This window comes from Eretmochelys imbricata, chromosome 2, assembly GCF_965152235.1.
Source record: "Eretmochelys imbricata isolate rEreImb1 chromosome 2, rEreImb1.hap1, whole genome shotgun sequence".
NCBI lineage: Eukaryota > Metazoa > Chordata > Testudines > Cheloniidae > Eretmochelys > Eretmochelys imbricata.
Genome location: NC_135573.1, coordinates 90,936,632 through 90,957,422, shown reverse-complemented (window position 1 = coordinate 90,957,422; position 20,791 = coordinate 90,936,632). Strand labels below are relative to the sequence as shown.

Here is a 20,791-nt window from a genome sequence, read left to right as displayed (position 1 = left end):
AAAACCCTCCGTAAAACTCTACTTTGCTACTTTATAGGACTGGGAGTCAGCAGAGTAATGCCTCCCTTAAACATTATAAAAGGTTTTTGAGAACTTCCCATCTTCCATATTTCTGGGCAAAATTTTTCTCTTTAGAGAGGCTTGTTCAGTTTCTGTTAATCTTGGTGGTAATTGTGTATGTATGTCTAGAAGCACAATTTAGCCCTCAAGAGGTCTTCCTGAGTGTTTCACAGTTGATAGATCTGTCAGTTCATAGCTTACTATTTATTTATTTTTATCAAATTGTGTGTGCTTCTAGGAATGTTAGTGGACATTTGCTGTGATGCCAGTCTAACTTAAATCGTACGCAAACTTTTTTACAACCTGCTTTTAAACCATGCGAACCATTAGGAATAGGCTTAGTGGGATTTCATCTTCTGTTTTAACCAGTTGATACCCACAATCTATATTAGACTATCATCTAAATCTTTTCAGAATTTGGCTCTTTAAGTTGTTTTGTTAGGGAACTCTTTTTTTCTTGACAATAGAGTTAAGATGCTTTCATTTTAGGAAGCTCCTGACATCTGACAGAAAATTATGAAAAAGATTCTATTTAGAAACAATTATGCTAAAGTAAAATACATTGTGTTTTTCTTTCTTCTTTTTTATTACTAGGAACATCATTTGCGTAGGAACAAAACATTTGTTTATTTGATAATCTTGTCTTGATGCTCGCTTAAAGTTGTAGTCCTCTTTGTGCAATTAGTGTGTTGCTATGAAGACAATTATGCTATTATAAACTAAGAGGTATGACCTTGGAAGGGAAAAATGTCTGAGGATCAACTATCCCATTTTCAGTTAAATATCCGAAGTGTATTATTTTTAAAAGGAAAGGGAAGAAAAATAATTTAAAAGGGAAATTGCTTCCAGATAGACTGTGTTTCAAAGTTTTCCAGGAAGTGACGGCGTCTTTTTGAATGTCTCCTAATCTCTCCTTCACTCTCAGAACTTTTCCTACAAAAACGAAAAGGCAGCAGAAAAGTAAAGAAATGTACTTTAATGCTGCCTGAAGTTAAGTGCATCTCTATTTTAGGTTGCAGAATCTTGAAAACAATGTATAATAGAAACTATCGTTGGTTAAAAAAATAAACTGACATAAATATGTCCAGGGAACATTTGGATGCTACTCTGTAAGTACAGTCGGTTCCTACCTGTGTTGTGTTAGTAAAAGCAGCTGTGTATGTGTCTATATATAACAATTTTTATTTTCCTCCCTAGTTGTGTGCTGCCCATCTACCAACCCGATCAGAGGCGCCAAACCACTATCAGGCAGTATGTCGGGCACTGTTTGCTGAAACAATGGAGTTGTACACATTCCTGGCCAAAATTAAAAGTGCAAAAGAGGTAAGCAGTCGGAGAGAATTTTCTGTTAATTTGGTTACTAGGGGAGTGAGTACTGTGAAAAACTTTCTATTTCCGATCACCAGTGACAATCCGATGGTAGAGAAAATTATTTATAAAGTGTCCCTACAATTAAGCTTTCTGTTTTGTCCTGTACCCATTAATCATGGGTATTTGATAGAGGTTAACGTACTTTCATGATAGACCATGACCCATAATGTGATCAGGAAAACAAACATTTCCTGGAAACAAACATTATGCTGGAAAACGATCCCTCACTCTCACAGACCTTGGGAGGCAGGCCAGTCCTCGCTTACAGACAGCTCCCCAACCTGAAGCAAATACTCACCAGCAACCACACACCACACCACTAACACTAACCCAGGAACCAATCCCTGTAGCAAACCTCGTTGCCTACTCTGTCCCCATATCTACTCTAGCGACACCATCAGAGGACCCAACCACATCAGCCACGCCATCAGAGGCTCATTCTCCTGCACGTCTACTAATGTTATATATGCCATCATGTGCCAGCAGTGCCCCTCTGCTATGTACATTGGCCAAACCGGACAGTCCCTACAGAAAAGAATAAATGGACACAAATCGGACATCAGGAATGGTAACATACAAAAGCCAGTTGGAGAACACTTCAATCTTCCTGGACATTCTATAACATATTTAAAAGTAGCTATACTTGAACAAAAAAACTTCAGAACCAGACTTTAAAGAGAAACTGCAGAACTAAAATTGATTTGCAAATTTAACACCATTAATTTCGGCCTGAATAGGGACTGGGAGTGGCCAGCTCATTACAAAAGCCTCTCCTGGAATTGATACCACCTCATGTATTATTGGGAGTGGACTGCATCAACCCTGATCGAATTGGCCCTGTCAACACTGGTTCTCCGCTTGTGAGGCAACTCCCTTCTCTTCATGTGTCAGTATAATAATGCCTGCATTGGTAATTTTCACTCCATGTGTCCGATGAAGTGAGTTCTAGGCCACGAAAGCCTATGCCCAAATAAATCTGTTAGTCTATAAGGTGCCACTGGACTCCTCGTTGTTTTTGTGGATACAGACTAACATGGCTCCCCCCTGATACTAAACATTAGTTTATGCTTTTCATGTTGCCTTCCTGCTCTCTCTGCCAATGACACCAGGCTCAACATTCTATTTGTCTGCTTCTCCCATAAGTGTCTTCATGCTTTCTTCCACACTGCTCCTAGTGGTTATTTTCCTGAGCTGGTCTGGAAGGGCGCTCTCCACTTTGCATTCAGTTCGCTTCTTCTGTGTCACCTACAAGAAATTAACTGAATAAATTATGGTGAGTTTAGAGAGCCAATAGTGGACAGTTATATGTAAATCAACACATTGTATTGTGTTGATAGACACAATATAGTGTTAATAACAGAGTCACCGCCTTGACATCTCCACCTGTTTTTATGACCCTTTCCTCTACACTTCGTTTATCTTTCTTGGAACAGTAGTGGGTAATTTTTATTTTTACTCTGGTCCAAAACTCTCAAATAATCTAGCTAGAAAGTATACATTGATTATGTCTTTAGCAAATCCCTAAATATTCGAGGCAAAAAGCTTCCCCACAGTTTCTTCCTGTTCAAGTTGGATGAGTGAAAATGTTTCCATTTGCTCATGCTCAGTATAACAGCTGTTCATTAATGTAATTACTGAAGACTGTATTACACATTAATTGCTTTTTGTCCCCCTAGATTAGGTACAAAGCTGACCACAGTGAGCAGTTAGTCATTTTCAGTATATGCCTATATAGAACATTACTTTTTTATTTAAATATTATAGAAGTACACAAATAAATATATACATCAGTATACACACAGTGATACTTTTGTTTTAAACTTGTAAACTATTCAATCACCCTGTAAATTAGAGTGTATACTGTAAGATGAAAAATACCGTTTGCCTCTGAAAAGGCTATTAGGACTTGATCCAAAACACATTTAAATCAATGGAAACAATCCCACTCTGGGTGAAATTCTGTCCCTACTGAAGTCGATGGGCTATTAGAAAACACTGAAAGTTGCTGAGAAACACAGTTATCGTTATCTTACAAACAGCTGTAATAATAGTTAAGGTTTGAAATCCTTATAGGTGGCTTAGTTTTATAATCCACATGGTACTTGCTCACTGCTTTTATCAAAGTGTAACTTCAGAAACCATTCAGTGGTTAAAAAAAATCCAAAGGACATAGAAAACAAAATAAGAGCCATGAAGAAAATATATATTAATATGGAGTGCTGTATATTTCTTATTGCCATTTATTTCTAGCTTGTACCTGTGCCAGAAAGGAGTTATATGATCACCTTAAAGTTGTGCCAACAAAAACTTTATACTATCTTCATATATTCTTTCCCTACCTAGAATGTAGTGGCTTCACAGCTCATGGGTAATATGGTGAACCCAAGCAGAAGTCAATAAAATGTTTTATGTATCCTCTCACCATCGTATATTCTATTTGGCTATAGATGTGCATGTATGTGTATGTAAAACACATTTTATAGTATAGAGGCTGTATTGGCATGTGTTTGAGGTGGCTACGTTTATTCACAAGTGGTGCACCCATCAATTGAGTTACACACATTATCCCAAATGAATGTTGGCAAAATCCCTTACAGGCAGGGAGAGACTTTCATTCATGGAGAGAATGAAAAATGTGGAGCTATATATTTAGAAGGGAGATTCATAAGAGGGGACATCATAGAGAGAAGCAGAGAGTGTAGAATGAAGCCAGGAATGGTTAATTGATGTAGGAGCGGAAAGGGAGACACGGAAACTTTTTTAAAATATTATGGAATAGTAGCAGCTGTTCAGTAGTTAGTTAGGATTCAGGCTGGCTTTTCAGTATAAACCTGATCTATCCAACCTACCCTAAAATACATTGAACTCCCTAAATCTTTTATCTTATTCCATCGTCGAGTTTTTCTGGGGAGTTTGGTAATTTTTCCCAGCTTATCATTTGTTGGCCTGTCTCCCACTCTTACACTACTAATGCCACTCCTTTTCAGGTGCTCAGGGGAATAAGGATGACCCTTGGTCCACCAGTGATGCCACCTGCTAGTGCTTTTGGTCTTCAGATGGGCCAGGCCTTCTCAGCCCCCTAACCTGCTACTTCTGTTCTCTGGCTCTTAGGGCTGTGGGGGAAGAAGGGGAAAATATTGCTAGTTTCCCCCATCCTACACTGTGAGCTTTTATTTACCACAAGAAGTTCACATACACAGAGGGAATCTCCCTCCCCCCCCCCCTCAATACCAGCAAAAAATGCATCTTATGAAACACACAATAACCATAGCTGTGCTATGGAATCAACGTTAATTACAATGCTTGGTTAAGCTAAAGTGAGTTATATTAATACGGTATAAACATAATCAGTATGCTTAAAAGTAATAACACAAGAACACGTCCTTTCCCAGGATGATCCAAAAGTTAGAGATCTCCCTTGTGTGAACAGAGTTAGATAAAACATAAAGTTAAACATTCTTTTTTGGGGCGGGGCCAAGAAAAGATAGACATAGCAGAACTGAACTTCTGTTATGCAAACATAGGAAGAAAGGAATTGGTACACTGTACCAGACCTGTGGTAGGCAAAGGTAGGCCAGTACTCTGTCTCAGACAGTTGCCAGCACCAGATGCTTCAGAGGAAGGTGTAGGAACCCTACAGTAAGCAGAAGTGGGATAATCTGCCCCCCCATATTAGGCCACATCCTGATGGCTAATTGTTAGAGAGTGGCTTAAGCCCTAATGTATGAGGTTTAGTATCACTTCCAAAATTAATTGTTAATTGTCTATTCTTGATAGCCATATAAGTGTCCAATTCTTTTTTGAATCTTTCTAAGTTCTTGTCCTGAAGGAATTCCTGTGGCAATGAAATCCAGTTGAATTATACACTGTATGAAAAAGTTTCTTTTTATCGATTTTTGAATTTGCCACCTTTTAATTTCATGGATTGTCCCCTTGTTCCTTTGACGCAAGGGGAACAGATATTCCTGATTTGTCGTCTTTATGCCATTAATTATTTTATCTCATTCGTTGCCTTTGTAAAGTAGACAGTCAATTTTTTCTGTCTCTCTGTATATTTCAGTCTCTCCATCTGAAAAGATATACTCCTGAAAAGCTCTACCTAAGCAAATAAGTATAAAGAATATCTATTATTTTGTTCCTTTATTTTTCTTCTGTTTCATTTCAAGTAAAGATTCTAATGGGTCAATTAATAAAATAGCAAATTGTTAATAATATCTATATATTCATGACTACATCTGATAATGGGCTGCAGCTATCTAAGTAATTTTTGAGTGTGTTTCTTCTTAACAATGTTTAATGGATCATTTATTTAGAAAAATAGAGACTGTAGGTCCTCAGCCAACTTGACCTTAATAGTCCATTGGTCGGAAAAGCTATTAAAATACAGTGCTACACAGAATGTATGCTCTCAGAGTAGGATTTAGTGTACCCTAACCTCTTCATAAAGGAAAGAATCTTCCTGTCCAGTAAAATGAATTCCTTTGAGGTTAGTCTTCCATTCAGTCTCTGATTGGCAAGGATCGGAGTAGATTTTGCTGTTGGCATGTCATATGAATAAAAACTTAACGTCATCCTAGTTAAAACTGCTAACTATTCAACAGTGGTGGAACTTACACGTTAAATGAAAACATTCCACCTGCTGTATCATTATTTACTTAAATTTTTTTGTGGGCACTGGCGAAATGTGTGTTATTCACTTTTTCTGGCTTTTACCTCTTTTGAGAGAATATAGTGTGCTCACTCTGGAATTCCTTGCATTGCTGCTACAGTTCACTTCGTCTGATGCATGCAATGGAAAATACATGCATCCAATGAAGTGAGCTGTAGCTCACGAAAGCTTATGTTCATAAAGCTTATAATATTTAAATAAAGAAATAAATTTGTTAGTCTCTAAGGTGTCACAAGTACTCCTTTTCTTTTTTGTAAATACTATGCTCACCATTTGCCTGCGTGTGACATTCCCCAGGCTACAAACTGAACCACTGAGTCCCCTTAACTCTTCAGCTTGGGGTGCCTCTTACACTGCTTTGCTAGTGAAACTCAGCCTCTCCAGGTTCTGCTTACACACAGACATATAGAGTCGCTCCCAGCAAAATTACATGAATGCTCTCCCAGCCACTCATGAACTATATACAGGGTGACACCCGCTAATTCTTAGCCCCAGCCTGGTACCCCAGAAATGTGCATCTTGCACTGTTGAGCCCGCTACTGAACAAACCAAGCTCATTAATTTCCTTTGATGAAATGATGGATTATTATAGTGCTCCAGCCTTTGTTAACCTGAGTACATATTGCCAAACATTTCAACCAAAACACACTGGTTTAGACAAATCAATAAAACATGTTTATTTACTAGAGAAAGATAGATTTTAAGTGATTATAAGTGATAAAGGCATAAAAGTCAGAGTTGGTTACAAAAGAAATAAAAGATAAATCCGCAATCTAATTCCTAAATATTACCAACCTATATAAGATTTGAAAGCAAAAAGGTTTCTCACCCAAAAGCTTAGAGCAGTTCATACAAACTGGAACACCTTCCAGCTAGGACACACCCCTCCCTCCCCCACACCAACAGTTCAGTGATGCTCCTATTGTCTTTCAAGAGATCATGATGCTGTGAGTAGAGATGTGGGAGGAGAGGTGAGGAGTAGGTCACTGTATCTCCTTTTTATACTGGAAAAGTCTTTGCTTGATCATGGGGTCAGCAGTTCCATTGCGTATGTGCTCTGCAGGCCGTCCTTCAAGTGAGTTGTAAATGTCTTGTTTACAACTTCCCTGCTGGTGAATCTCCGATGAAACAGATAATGACTCTTTAGCTCCCTGCTGGTGTGCAAATGTGTCTTTGTCTCTGAAAAACTAGTCTGAGCCTGCTTTTCTAACTTTGTTACATGCTAATGTAAGATCATTATTATACAGTAGAATCTCACAATTTTACATACATAGTTGCTGCACATATTTTACCAGGATAATAATGTTCAGTAGGTTGTGAGTTTTGAAATGATATCTCTCAAGGCATACTTTATACACCATATATCATAATCATATAATAGAGGTGAACCTGAGGTACAAGGTGTCATATGGGGTGTCACAATGGGCACAATTGATTTCCTTTCTGACCTGCCCTTTAATATCTGTGGCCTTATTTCTGAATAGTGGGTTGATTTTACCAATAAAATGCATGAAAAAAGAAATTCCTCATTTTGTAGCTTCTGCTCATCAAGGCCCAGATTTTTAAAAGGTATTTAGGCATTGTTTCACTCAGCATTGCATAGGCTAGTTGGTTTAGTAGCCTAAGAGTATGTCTATACAGCAAAGAAAAACCCATAGCTGGCCTGTGCCAGCCGACTTTGACTCATGGGGCTCAGGCTGCAGGGCTGTTTCATTGCTGTGTAGATGTCTGGGCTTGGGCTGGAGCCTGAGCTCTGGGACCCTCCCACCATGCAGGAAGTCTACACAGCAATGGGAGCGCCCCGCAGCCTGAGCCTTGCAAACCAGAGTTGACTGGCACAGACCAGCTGTGGATTTCTAAGTCTCATTTTCAAAAGTGACATAGGAGCCTGTGTCTTATGGAAAGTCAGTGGGACTCAGGCCCCTAGGTCACTTTTGAAAATGAGTCTTGGGCTTCTAAATCAATTAGGGATTGCAATGCTGAGCAGAGCAGTGCCTAAATACCTTTTAAAAATCTGGGCCCAGATCTTTAGCCAATTTGATACCTGTTGTGCTGTGTACAGCTTACCTAGTTGGCTGTTCCCATGAGGGCAGCTGAACTGCAGCAAAAGCTTAAATACCCTTGCATAGTGGGAATTTCTACAAGCTTTTAATTATACCTCTTAGGAAATCTTTCCAGTGGATATTAACCCTTTCTAGCAACATTAAAAAAATTAGGAATTTGTAATAATCTTTATCACCTGTTTTTGGACACAGAGTCTTCATTTTCCCATTACATTTGACTCTTAAAGTGAAAAATGGTAGGTGTTTCAGTCAAAAAATTTTCATGGTCATGGTCTTGAATCGCTCTCTCCCCTTTAACAGAGCAGCATGTAACCTAATAACACCACCAGCGGGGTTTTTATAATTTTGCAACAACAATTTATTAACAGTAAGTGAAACCATTAGCTAAGTTGTTTACTCAAACTTAGATCCAAAGAACAACATTTCTTCTGTTCCACACTGTCAGTCCATAGAAATTTACCTTGGAGGATAAACATTTTGGATCAAACAGTATATTTACATAATATTCTATGCTGTACTTTAATTATGAATGTTATAGAATATTGCTACAGTTACTTTCCAGAAACTCAAAATCCTTGCCAAATGTTTCTCTACTTGATCCCCTGTGTAAGTTAATGAAGAAGAGCCACTGAGATCCACCCAAGACCTCAATTTGGAGTCTGTCAGTGCATTTGCTGAATTGATAAGTAAGGGATCGCAACTGAGCAACCCTTTTCCACCTCTCTCCACACTAGGGCATGTCTTCTCTACTCCCACTCCTACTGTCTTAGAAACAGATGTTTTTGATATGATATTCAAAAGTCCTATAGCAGCACAAAGGATAAGAAACATTTTAGTGGCTGAGTCTGCAAACCTTACTCTCATGAGTAATTCAATTGACTGAAATGGGAGATACTCAAGTGAGTAAGGGCTGGAGGCCCAGTCCATAGGGCTTAAGTCTGATGTTTGATAATTGGGTATGTAAAATCAACTATTACCCTTGGGCAGTAACCTCTTTTATATGTTACGTATTCTTACATCAGAGATCAGATGTGCAAGTCTGTTTTATCTGTTTCCCAGTTATCAGTCAGTCACTTCCATCAATAAAACAACCTCTAGAAATGGAGAATACATACAGAAATTATGATTACATTTTTAAACTGCTAAAGTGTAAACAAGCCCAGGAATCATACCCCTATTTATGAAAAGCTCCTTGAAATGTTAAAATGTAGAGACCATTTAGAGGCCATTGTGTTCAAGTGATTCTTTGCTGTTGTCCTGACATGTACATTACACAACCTTCCATCTGTCACTGAGCAAAGGAAAGTATTTTTCAAATATGGGCCATTTAACAATAATAATTGTACTTGACTGTTTTAAGTAATGCAAAAATAAATGTAAAGACATCTATATATTTATTTACTCAAACTGCTAGAGAATTGTGTGTGAGAACACAACGTTTCAAAAAAATACCAAATGCTTTCGTTGTTATAAAATGAAGACTGTTGAAATGCTTAATATTCAGACTTCTGGTGTGTAGCCTGTAAATCTGTTTCCTAATTTTCTGAATGAATGCCCAGTCTATAACATGTGAGTGAGATTTGTAGTGTGGGTTTGAGGGCTTTGGGTCAGCTAAGATAACCTCTTAATATTTTCCCCCTCTAAAACGGAAGTTCGTCTGTGCTGTGATTTTAATATTATAGCAAAAATAGCTTCCTCTGGTCTGTTTCCCAAGGGTAAGCACAAATGGATACAGCAGCTGAGGTTATTCATACGGATTTCAATTAAGTTCTGACAAACGCTCTATTTTATTCTAAGTGTTTTGGTTTGCATAATTTGTGATTGATTTCTAACCCCACTGATCTTGGCTGATTGAGGAGGGAGGTGATACAGTTAATTCAGTCTAGAGGACTTGGCATGTATGTCCATCACAAGAAATTGTTCCCTCTGAGCAGTACCCAGCATACAGAGAAGAGTTAAAGGAAACCTTCATAACCAATGTTTGTAAGGTCAAAACATTTCCTATTTATGTATGTTGCTAAATTCCAGTGTCTTCTAAATTTATAACAAGGAAATTACATAGTATTTCATTGTTTTTCAAAACACTGAGAAACTCAAGTCTTTCAAAAAAAAAAAAAAAAAGAGTACCTGTGGCACCTTAGAGACTAACAAGTTTATTTGAGCATAAGCTTTCGTGAGCTACAGCTCACTTCATCAGATGCATTCAGTGGAAAATACAGAGGGGAGATTTATATACACAGAGAACATGAAACAATGGGTGTTACCATACACACTATAACAAGAGTGATTACTTAAGGTGAGCTGTTACCAGCAGGAAAGAAAAAAACCCTTTTGTAGTGATAATCAAGATGGGCCATTTCAGCACACCTTGCAAACAACACCTGGCAACTTTCAATCTTTTGAGCAATTAATATGACATGAAACTTTCTATATATTAATTCCTAATGTGCATACTGCCATGATATCTAGGTGCTAAGTAGCCTTCAAGCATTTTGGCAATAGGATTTAGACTTGCTATCTTTTCCTCTTCTCTTTTCCTCCCTCGTTTAGCTTGTTTGGTATTGTTTTGTTGTTTGCCTTCTGGGAGACCGAAGCAGATTATTTCGTAGTTCCATTAGTGGATGAAGGTCTGCTTTCCATTGTGACTTAAAACCAATAAGTCCGCTTCGTTCTGATCCCCCAGTAAAAGAGAGCTCAGAGCCATCTCCTGACAGTATCTTGCCTTCTGTTCCTGGGAGATTCTACCTAGGGACTGACAACCACAATATCCCTGATGATCGTAGTTGCTGTATCACAATGTCCAAGGATTACGCTAGCTTTTTTTTGGCATGGCATTGCGTTGGGAGCTCAAGTTCAGTTATGTGTTCACTGTGATCTTTTGATCCTTTTCAGAGTCATGGCTTTCCAGGAGACAGTCCTCCATTCTGTAGGTGTGGGCTGAATTCTTAGTTCCTGAATGTATGACTTTGCAATGGGCTATATTAAAACACATTTTGTTTGAATGGTCCCAGCCTACCAAATGATGAAGATTATTCTGTATGACTACCTGGTCCTCATTATTTTTGACTCTGGGTCATTTGGTGTGTCCTTTTTTTATTGACATAAAATCAGCACTCTTCCAGTCTTCTAAAATTTCCCTGGTATTCCAAGATTTATTGAAAACTAACATCAGCAGGCCAGAGATCTCCTCAGCCTTCTCTTTTTGGACTGTTGAGTGAAAGTTATTTGAGCCTACTGATTTTAAAATGATCATTCCAGTAGCTATGCAGTGTAGTTGTAACCATGTCGGTCCCAAGATTTCACCTCGTCTCTCTAATACCATAGTAGATGTTGCTTAACACCTGGAGTGAAAGGACAGAGTTTCTTTTTTGGCTGGTAGCCTTTGCTGTTACAGCTCTCCAGCTCTGTCATGGTGTGATTTTACCTGGACTTGGCCTTCCTCAAATAGAAGCTTCCTCTCTTACTATAGAGACTAATTAGATGGGTGCCTTATTTTGAAGGTGGTCCATCAGTTAGTCAAACCTTTTCTCTCCTCCTGATTCTTAGTGCTAAAGAGAATCAGGTTGGAATCTTACAACATGGTGGGATATTTACCATTTATGCCAGTCTTGCTGCCTTTGAGTATAAGCCAGCCCAAAAAACCATGTTAAAGAACAGAAAGCTTTAATGGTTGCTAAAATGGGTAATTGCTGCGGGTATTGTTCAACATTCAAAGTAAAGATTAAGCAGCTGGAATATGTTAACTTTGTAAAAATAAATGCTTTTTGAAGGGAGTAGCAGTCTGACTGTTGTCAGTTTGTTCACCAAAGTTAACCTTGGTTCTGAGGAGCAGGAGGAGAAAGCATTAGGATGATAATTTATAATTTTTGCAGGCCTTCAACAAAAGTTTCCAGTTTAAGAGAAAACAAGGCATTTACAGTTCACAAAGACTGGCATTGAAATCGTTACCACTACTTTGCATTTGATGGAGAAATGGATGAATACTTGGACTTCAATACTGATATAAATGCAAAAGTAAATGTAAATGAGACTTTTCTATAATATTTCCTCTTTTGGGGAAAGGACTTATTGCTTTTTAAAGTAACAGACTAATATCACTGACAGCTGCAAAGCACATACAAGTTTCCATACACACGTTTTCCCCAGTTGTCTATAAACCACCACATCTGGTCTCCAGTGGAGATAATGCTAAGCTGTCACCGCATTGTGTGGTCGTTGAAGGATGCCTTCAGATGTTCACTGGAAAGTAGGTTCAGACTGCTGTGTTTATTTGCTATGTAATGTGAACAATATTCACACACAGAGGTAAAGGAAGTGTTATTGAAGTAGCACACTGTTTTACCTATGTTTGTTAACCATTTCAGGTACTAAAGCCTAATAAATTTAATTCAAAAGAAAACAATTTATGATATGATAACAATCTTATGGTATTTATAATGTGGCTGTGCACATGAATTAAAATTAAAAAGTATGTTAGCAGATTTTTTCAGTGAAACAAGACCGTATTGATTATATGCATCATTTACACACATACACACACACACACTTGTATTACCTTCAATACAGTGTAGAATGAGAAGCTACTGAATGCTCATTCCCTTGGGGATTATGACTTCATGCAAGTTTAAACAGAATTTAGCAGGTCCCATATGGGCAAGGTAGTTATCATGATTTGCTGTCAAACTGGGAGGATGTATCTTTTGGAACCCCCCAGGGGTCTGTCCTAGGTCCAGTGCTTTTCAATATTTTCATTAATGACCTGGATAATGGAGTGGAGAGTATCCTTATATAATTTGCAGATAACTTCAAGATGGGAGGGGTTACATCCACTTTGGAGGACAGAATTAAAATTCAAAAGGATGTTGAAAAATTGAAGAAATGGTCTGAAATCAAGAAGATAAAATCTAAGAAAGACAAGTGCAAAGTACTACACTTAGAAAGGAAAGATTATAAGTACACCCACAAAATGGGAAATAAATGGTGAGATGGTAGTACTGATTAAAGGAATCTGGAGATTATGGTGGATCACAAATTGAACATGAGTCAACAATGTGATGCAGTTGTGAAAAAGAGTAGTATTCTGGGGTGTATTAACAGGAGTATTTGTATGGAAGACCCAGGAGGTAATTGACCCACTCTGCTTGGCACTGATGAGTCCTTAGCTGGAGTGCTGTGTCTAATTCTGAACATCACACTTTAGGAAAGATGTGGATAACTCAGAGCATCCAGCGAAGAGCAACAAAAATGATAAAAGGTTTAGAAAGCCTGATCTGTGAGGAAAGGTTAATAAAATTGGGCAGGCTTAGTCTTGAGAAAAGAAGACTGAGGACAGATCTGATAACAGCCTTTAAATGTGTCAAGGGCTTTTTTTAAAGAGGACTGTGGTCATTTGTTATTAGTGTCCACTGGAGATAGAACAAGAAATAATGGGCTTAATGTGCAACAAGGGAGATTTAGGTTAGATATTGCGAAAAACTTTCTAACTAGAAGGATAGTTAAGCTTGAAATAGGCTTCCAAAGCAGGTTGTAAAGGTTTTTAAGAACAGGTTGGACAAACACCTGTCAGGGATGGTCAAGGTTTACGTGGTCCTGCTTCAAGTGCTGGATTTGATGACTTCTTCCAGCTCTAAATTTCTATGGCCCCTAGTTCTTATATTATGGGAAGAAGTAAATAACTTTTCCTTATTCACTTTTTCCACACCACTCATGATTTTATATACCTCCATCATATTCCCCCTTAGTCTCCTTTTTTTCCAAGTTGAAAAGTCCTAGCCAATTTAATCTCTCCTCATATGGGACGCATTCCAAATCCCTAATCATTTTAGTTGCCCTTTTCTGAACCTTTTCTAATGCCAGTATATCTTTTCTGAGATGAGCGGATCACATCTCTACGCAGTATTCAAGATGCGGGCGTACCATGGATTTATATAAGGGCAATAAGATATTCTCTATCTTATTCTCTATCCCTTTTTTTAATGATTCCTAACATCCCTTTTCCTTTTTTTGAATGACGCTGCACACTGCGTGGACGTCTTCAGAGAACTATCCACGATGACTCCAAGATCTCTTTCCTGATTAGTTGTAGCTAAATTGGCCCCCAGCATATTGTATGTATAGTTGGGGTTATTTTTTCCAATGTGCACTACTTTACATTTATCCACATTAAATTTCATCTGCCATCTTGTTGCCCAATCACTTAGTTTTGTGAGACAGTTCTTCACAGTCTGGTTTGGCCTTAACTATCTTGAGCAGTTTAGTATCATCTACAAACTTTGCCACTTCACTGTTTACCCCTTTCTCCAGATCATTTATGAATAAGTTGAATAGAATTGGCCCTAGGACTGACCCTTGGGGCACATCACTAGTTACCCCTCTCCATTCTGAAAATTTACCATTTATTCCTACCCTTTGTTCCCTGTCTTTTAACCAGTTCTCAATCCATGAAAAGAGCTTCCTTCTTATCCCATGACAACTTAATTTACTTAAGAGCCTTTGGTGAGGGACCTTGTCAAAGGCTTTCTGATAAGATGGTAGAGTTCAGCTCAGACTTTCACATGAGGATTGGCTGCTCGTATGGTTCCCATCCAGGACTGCTCAGCCCAGCTCCTCTTTCTAGAGATCCAATCCCACCTTGCTTTGTGACCGGATAGAATAAAATTGTTTCAGTGAATCAGATGAATCTAACCTTTTCTCAATAGGACCAACACCTGCTAACACCTGGGATGTTTCAAGCAAACACTGTCAGTCTGCTAGGGTACATCTGCACTGCAATAAAAAACCCGTGGCACCAAGTCTCAGAGCCTGGATCAATTGTTTCGGGCTTGGCCAGTGAGGCAAAAAATTATAGTGTAGATATTTGGGATCAGGCTGGAGCCTGGTTTCTGAGACCCTCCCAACTTGCTCGATCTCAGAGCCTGGACTCCAGCATGAGCCTGAATGTCTACACTGCAATTTTAGGCCCTGTAGCCTGAGCCCTGCAAGCCCAGGTCAGCTGATGGAGACCAGCTGTGGCTATGCCATGGGTCTTTAATTGTAGTGTAGACTTACCCTTAGAGACATTCTAAGAGAGGAGGAGAAAGGACATACTTTTAGCTATACTTGGAATACATTGGACTAGATTAACTATTTGGATGTGGAGCAGTGAGGTTTGCTTACCTGTGTGTCTAATTAGGCAAGTCAAAACCACAATCCTTTTTCACAGAACTACTGAAACTAAAATTATGCCTATTCTTGGAGGATTTCTTGAAGCTTTAAATTTGCCAGGATATTTTCTCTTGCAGTAGTTTTTATTTTGTTTAATTTTTACCATTAAAACTATTACTCTGTAGCTAAGACTCTATTAACTGCCATACTCAGCCCACACCAGAGCTTATTTACAGGCTAAAAACTTATACTCTGGTCTAAGGTCATTTAAAAAAAAAATCATTTCAGAAATTGTAGGTTATACAGTTAGCAGTATCTAACTCTTGTGTCCTTAAATCACAAGCTGTTTTCAATGGCACTGGCTTATGATAATGCTGGGTTCTACTGATAAAATCCGTGTTAAAAAGAAAAGAAATTTCATTCTTCACAAGAGTGTTGTAACTAAAGGAAACAAATGCCATTGGAAAGTCTTAGGGTGTAGTCGACATCCATGAATGAGGCAAGCTGAATTTGAACCAATGAGTGAGATCACTGAATGAGATCAGAGTTGTCAGAACAACTAGAAGCACCCTTATATCTTCTACCCAAAACCCTCCCCTGCCCTATACTCACCCCTGATTTTCAGGACTTGGCCATTAGATTCTGTGTCATATAAGTTGTATGGATTTTCAAAAGCCTGCCTATAATGTATATAATTAAAAAAATGGGCCAATAATGGTGTTAAGAACTTGGATGTAAAAATAAGTCTGCTGCTGTGTCACATTAAAGGTAGTAGTAAGCAATTGCTATCCTGTACTCTCCCCAAAATCCTCTGTAGCAAAATGATTTTTAAAAACTCCAAGGACTCCTGTGAGATGGCTGTCTGTCCTGTAGGATCTCTGAAATAAATTTTAATAGCTACCTACACTGCTTCATTGAAAGATTCTTCTGAGGCTTTGGGCAAAGATTTAAACTGTAGCAGTTTCAGTGTAATATATATATAATAAACAGAAAATTATATTTTTAAACCTTTTTTTATACATTTTGTAAAAAAACAGACCCAGACTCTCTTTGTTGATTGCTCCCATTATAGGGAATACCCAAGTATGTTATGTTGGTTTAATTATGTTGTCAGCTCAGAAGAGAGGACAAATATTTCTGTGCTACATACATAAACATTTCCAGATCTGTAACCTATTGATTTAATCTCCTAACATAAACTCAAGAGGTTTACTGAACAAAAGTTTGGAGCCAGTTATGTTTCATGAAAATGCATGAATAAACAATTGGAAAAATTTAAATAAAATCCTGTTAATGTGCAGTTCTATTCTGAAACGATCTGTAAACATGGAATAGTGAGTTTCCATGTTTGTGTCTCAATGATTCCATTTCAAAGGCATTCAGTTTACAAGCAAAAAGTTCTATTCTATATAAATGTGTGATTTTTATGTATGATGTGAATATATATGAGACTATTTCCATGAGTGCAAAGAGTCCATATATTTAAATCTTGAATTGCATCTATTTGTTTGTTTTAATGTTAAGTGGTCTAATAAACCCACTCTGTGACCTACTGTAGCATTCAGTCATTATTCTTATTCTAGTCAAAGTCCGAACATTTGGCTCTTTATTAAGAAAGCTTCACCTACATTGAGGAGGGACATTTTCTTTTTTTAAACTTTTTATTTAGTCGTTATTAACATACATGAACTTTCCACACAAGTATTAAGAAATCTTATTAATAACCTGTATTTGTTATCTTTAAAAGATCCCTTTGTGATTGGTCAAGTTCTTATCATTATCTGTGTATTTATTTTTTTCAAATTCCAAAAACCATATATTTTTAAAGTCTGCTTCATGTAAAACTCATTTTTTCCATTGAGAAGCATTCCTAAACTTGGTTTCTCTATACTACTAATATTGGGGGAATCTGAACAAGCTATCATGCATCTGCCTGCTAGTAATAATTGTGATATCAATGGGTCCTTCCCCAGGTCGATAACCTCCTTTGGGCTGTAACCTAATATTACTGAGTTCTGTGGGTAGTCTGTCTTTAGCTATCTTGAAATTTCTATTTGTTTCCCTCCCAAATACTATTTTCTTATGTTATTCCTGCCATATGTGCAGAAAAGTCCTATTCCTTCACATCCTCTTCAGCATTTATGAATCCTTTTTTATATATATAGAAGGGTACCCTTTCATTAACAATATGGGAAGTCTAATTTCTAATTTGCTGTACATGTTCTGAACACGTTGCTTGGAATATCCACCATGTAAATTGTGAAAGATGAATAGACACAGAAGGAAACCATATTCTATTAAACCTTTTCTACTTTATTTCAATACAGTTTTATGTTCTTATACAGCTTATTTACTATATTGCTTTTAATTGACAGAATCTGAAGAAGATTCAGGAAATGGACAAAGAAAAGAGTGATGAATCCAGCACAGACCTTGATGAGTTGAAAAATGCTGACTGGGTAGGGCTGTAGTCATTTACCATAATTTTCAATAGGTTATATTTTGATGTAAAAAATTAGATATTCTTAAGCTGCTTGCTTGTCACCTGCTTTCTGTAAAAAACAGTATTTAGGGTTTTTTGTTTCTGTAGTATGACTTGCTAATGACTCATAGAAAAAGTAGAACATAAATGAAATCTAACACTGCCATCAGTGATTTACTGAATTACACTGTGATTTTGGGATTTCTGTTAGTGACTAGAATAATCCACCAGATTTGTTTTCTAGTTTAAGATGGGTTTTGACCCAGGTTTTCAAACCCACTGTACCACCTATCTACTTCATTGTTATAAAAAATAAAATAAATTTAGTCTTATTTAGTTGGTTTAATGGTTCTCTGATGTGACGAGTGAGCTGTTTTTGCCTTAACTGCATTGGTACTCAGTAATAATGAGAGTACAGTAAATGTTCTGAAACCTTATTTGTCTCCTTTGACTCTTCAGGCTCGCTTTTGGGTACAGGTGATGCGAGATTTGCGGGATGGTGTTAAACTTAAGAAGGTTCAAGAGCGTCAGTATAACCCACTTCCAATAGAATATCAGCTCACACCCTATGAAATGCTAATGGATGACATTCGATCCAAACGCTATACCTTAAGGAAGGTTATGGTGAGTTAAGAATACCATTATGATAGATCTATACAGTCACCAATCACCATTACTTTCACTTTGTTTTTCAGAATTGTTACTTCAGTCATGTAGTTAGCAATTCTTACATTGTTTTTACTGTATCCTAAATTTTGAATATTAATTAAGAAAAAATGGATCCATCAAAATGTTGTGCGCCTTGCTTTCAGATGACAAGGACAAAAAAATTTCAGGAGACAGGAAACCGACATTTGATACACTTGAACAAATTGATTTTGTGCTGACTTGCTAGTAACACTAAAATTCAGGTTAACAGTCTTGCCGTACTTCCCAAGCAATATGAATTTTTTTAGTTGGCTCTTCATACTGTGGAGTACATTACTGACCAATCGTAACATAATTTTTTAAAGATATATATTACTTCAGAGCTCCTTGACCATAATACTTTTCAAGGTGTGAAATGCATGAGAATGGCATCTCATACTGTCATAAAAGAGGAAAGCCAAAAGTATCTGCAAACTTCATCATAGGCACTTAAATTACTGAAGTAGGACAGTCCAATCTAAAGCTTAGGAATTATACCTTGCGGGAATGAATACCTTCCCTTGAAGTCTTCAGCTTTAATAAAGGCTCACAAGTTCTGATTTGGGCATGACTGTTTCAGCACAATGCAGTGTTCCTTTGGACTCAAGAGAACAAGCTGAGACATCGAGGCAAGCTTCCAAATATCAGTGAATTACTTCCCAGACACTCATGTACAACTTAGGAGTGACTGTCAGAAAGATGTACTTTCTGTATTAGGACCACCTACTCCTTGGTATGTCCTGGAATCTCTCAGACCTTCTATTGCAGCTGCTTCATATAATGGTTTTTTAAATGGTCATTATCATGCAATTAATAATGGACACCAGGAACTGAAGATTTCTTAACAGCGATGAGCACATTCAGAAATCCCTGTGTAAATGCATGGATTTGAATAGTGTCAATGCTCTCAGCACTGAGAACTGCCTTGAGTTTTCATGGTTCGTTTTTGCCCACTGATTGCACTAAGACAAATGTTGTTGACTAGAGAGTACTGGGAAATGATTTTATGCAACTTTGCAGGGGGTTAGGGGGTTCATTAGGATTTTAAGATTCTTGACAAAAACTCTCAAAATTTTCTTTGTGTTGAAAAAGCTATTTTCCCCACCCACAAATATTTTGATGGAAGGCTTTTAACCAGCTCTATTGTTGATACATCTTGTGCCTTGTTCTAGAATCACAGAATTTTGCACTGAGCTTGGATGGCTTCTGATTTTTTCCTGCCCCTATCTCACCCTACCCCCAATAGATTGGCACATAGAATAGAAATATCCACTCCTTATAATGGAATGTATCCACACCCCCTTCCTCACACAAGAAGGCATTGTGATTATGAATGATAGTCTGGAACCAATTGACGTTACATGGTGCTTCATGTGTTTCAAAGTGATATGTGAACATTACCTCATCAGTCCCTACAGCTCTCCTGTGAGGTAGGCAAGTGTGTTGTTAGCCTTATTTTACAGATAGGGAAATAGAGTTATTCCTGATGTGACTGGTTGTGCTCATGTGAGTGTGACAGATGTAGGTTATAGGTTGTATCTTTGGGTCAGGATGGGCACCTCTCTCATCCCAGACATCCTTCCTTGGATATGGCCATTGCTGTAGAGCTGGTTTGGAGTTTAGGGTGTAGCTCTGTGTAGTCTTATGTAGTCTTCTGCAGGCAAAAAGCAGTCTGAATGAAAAAGGCCAACAAAATAATCCTGCAGCCCACAAAACGGTCAGCGCTTACCCCTCAAGGCAAAAGTTAAATAGTTTCTGTAAAGGAGGTCGAGGTTCCTAGCTCCCTGAAAGGTCTGAGGGGCCCAGGCTGAGTGTCCTGGCCTCTTAAAAAGGAAAGCAAAGCAAAGATAGTCATTGCATTTCCCCAGAGGGAGCAGGGGGCGTATGCTCTTCAGCAGCTTTCCTGCAGTAGATGCTGCTGTTGAGACACTATGGTGATGAGGGCAATTTATGTACATAAGTAGTAATGTTATCTATCTTATAGCTATGGTTCAGAGAGCTGTGTTACTTTTAATATCAACCACAGAGCAGAAGAAAAACAAAACCTGGAGGCCCTTTGCTTGTGACACAATACATGGATTCAGTACAGTAATTTTGTTTGACTAGGAGCCCTGAACAATATTCTAGTTCACCTTTTGCCAACATAGCCTCAAATTTGACTTCTGTCAAGTTAGTTCTCAAAAGATTTTCTTCGTGTGGTTGGTGTTGAAGGCACAGCTGCTCTTTCTGAAACCCAGATACTAACTATGTACTATATGCCTGTAGGCATCCATTTCAGTCCTGCTTCTTTCATCTATGAAAAATACTAGGCAGGTT

The 20,791-nt window shown here is 37.9% G+C and overlaps 1 protein-coding gene across 1 annotated transcript in view; it reads left to right on the top strand.

The window, feature by feature from the left end:
* Positions 1–20,791, top strand: part of SPIRE1 (spire type actin nucleation factor 1) — a 149,725-nt gene that overhangs the window by 78,592 nt on the left and 50,342 nt on the right. Inside the window, exons 3-5 of the mRNA XM_077810464.1 lie at positions 1,258–1,383; positions 17,682–17,765; positions 18,248–18,412. Of these exons, the coding sequence (XP_077666590.1) occupies positions 1,258–1,383; positions 17,682–17,765; positions 18,248–18,412 (375 nt within the window). The remainder of the gene's footprint in view (positions 1–1,257; positions 1,384–17,681; positions 17,766–18,247; positions 18,413–20,791) is intronic.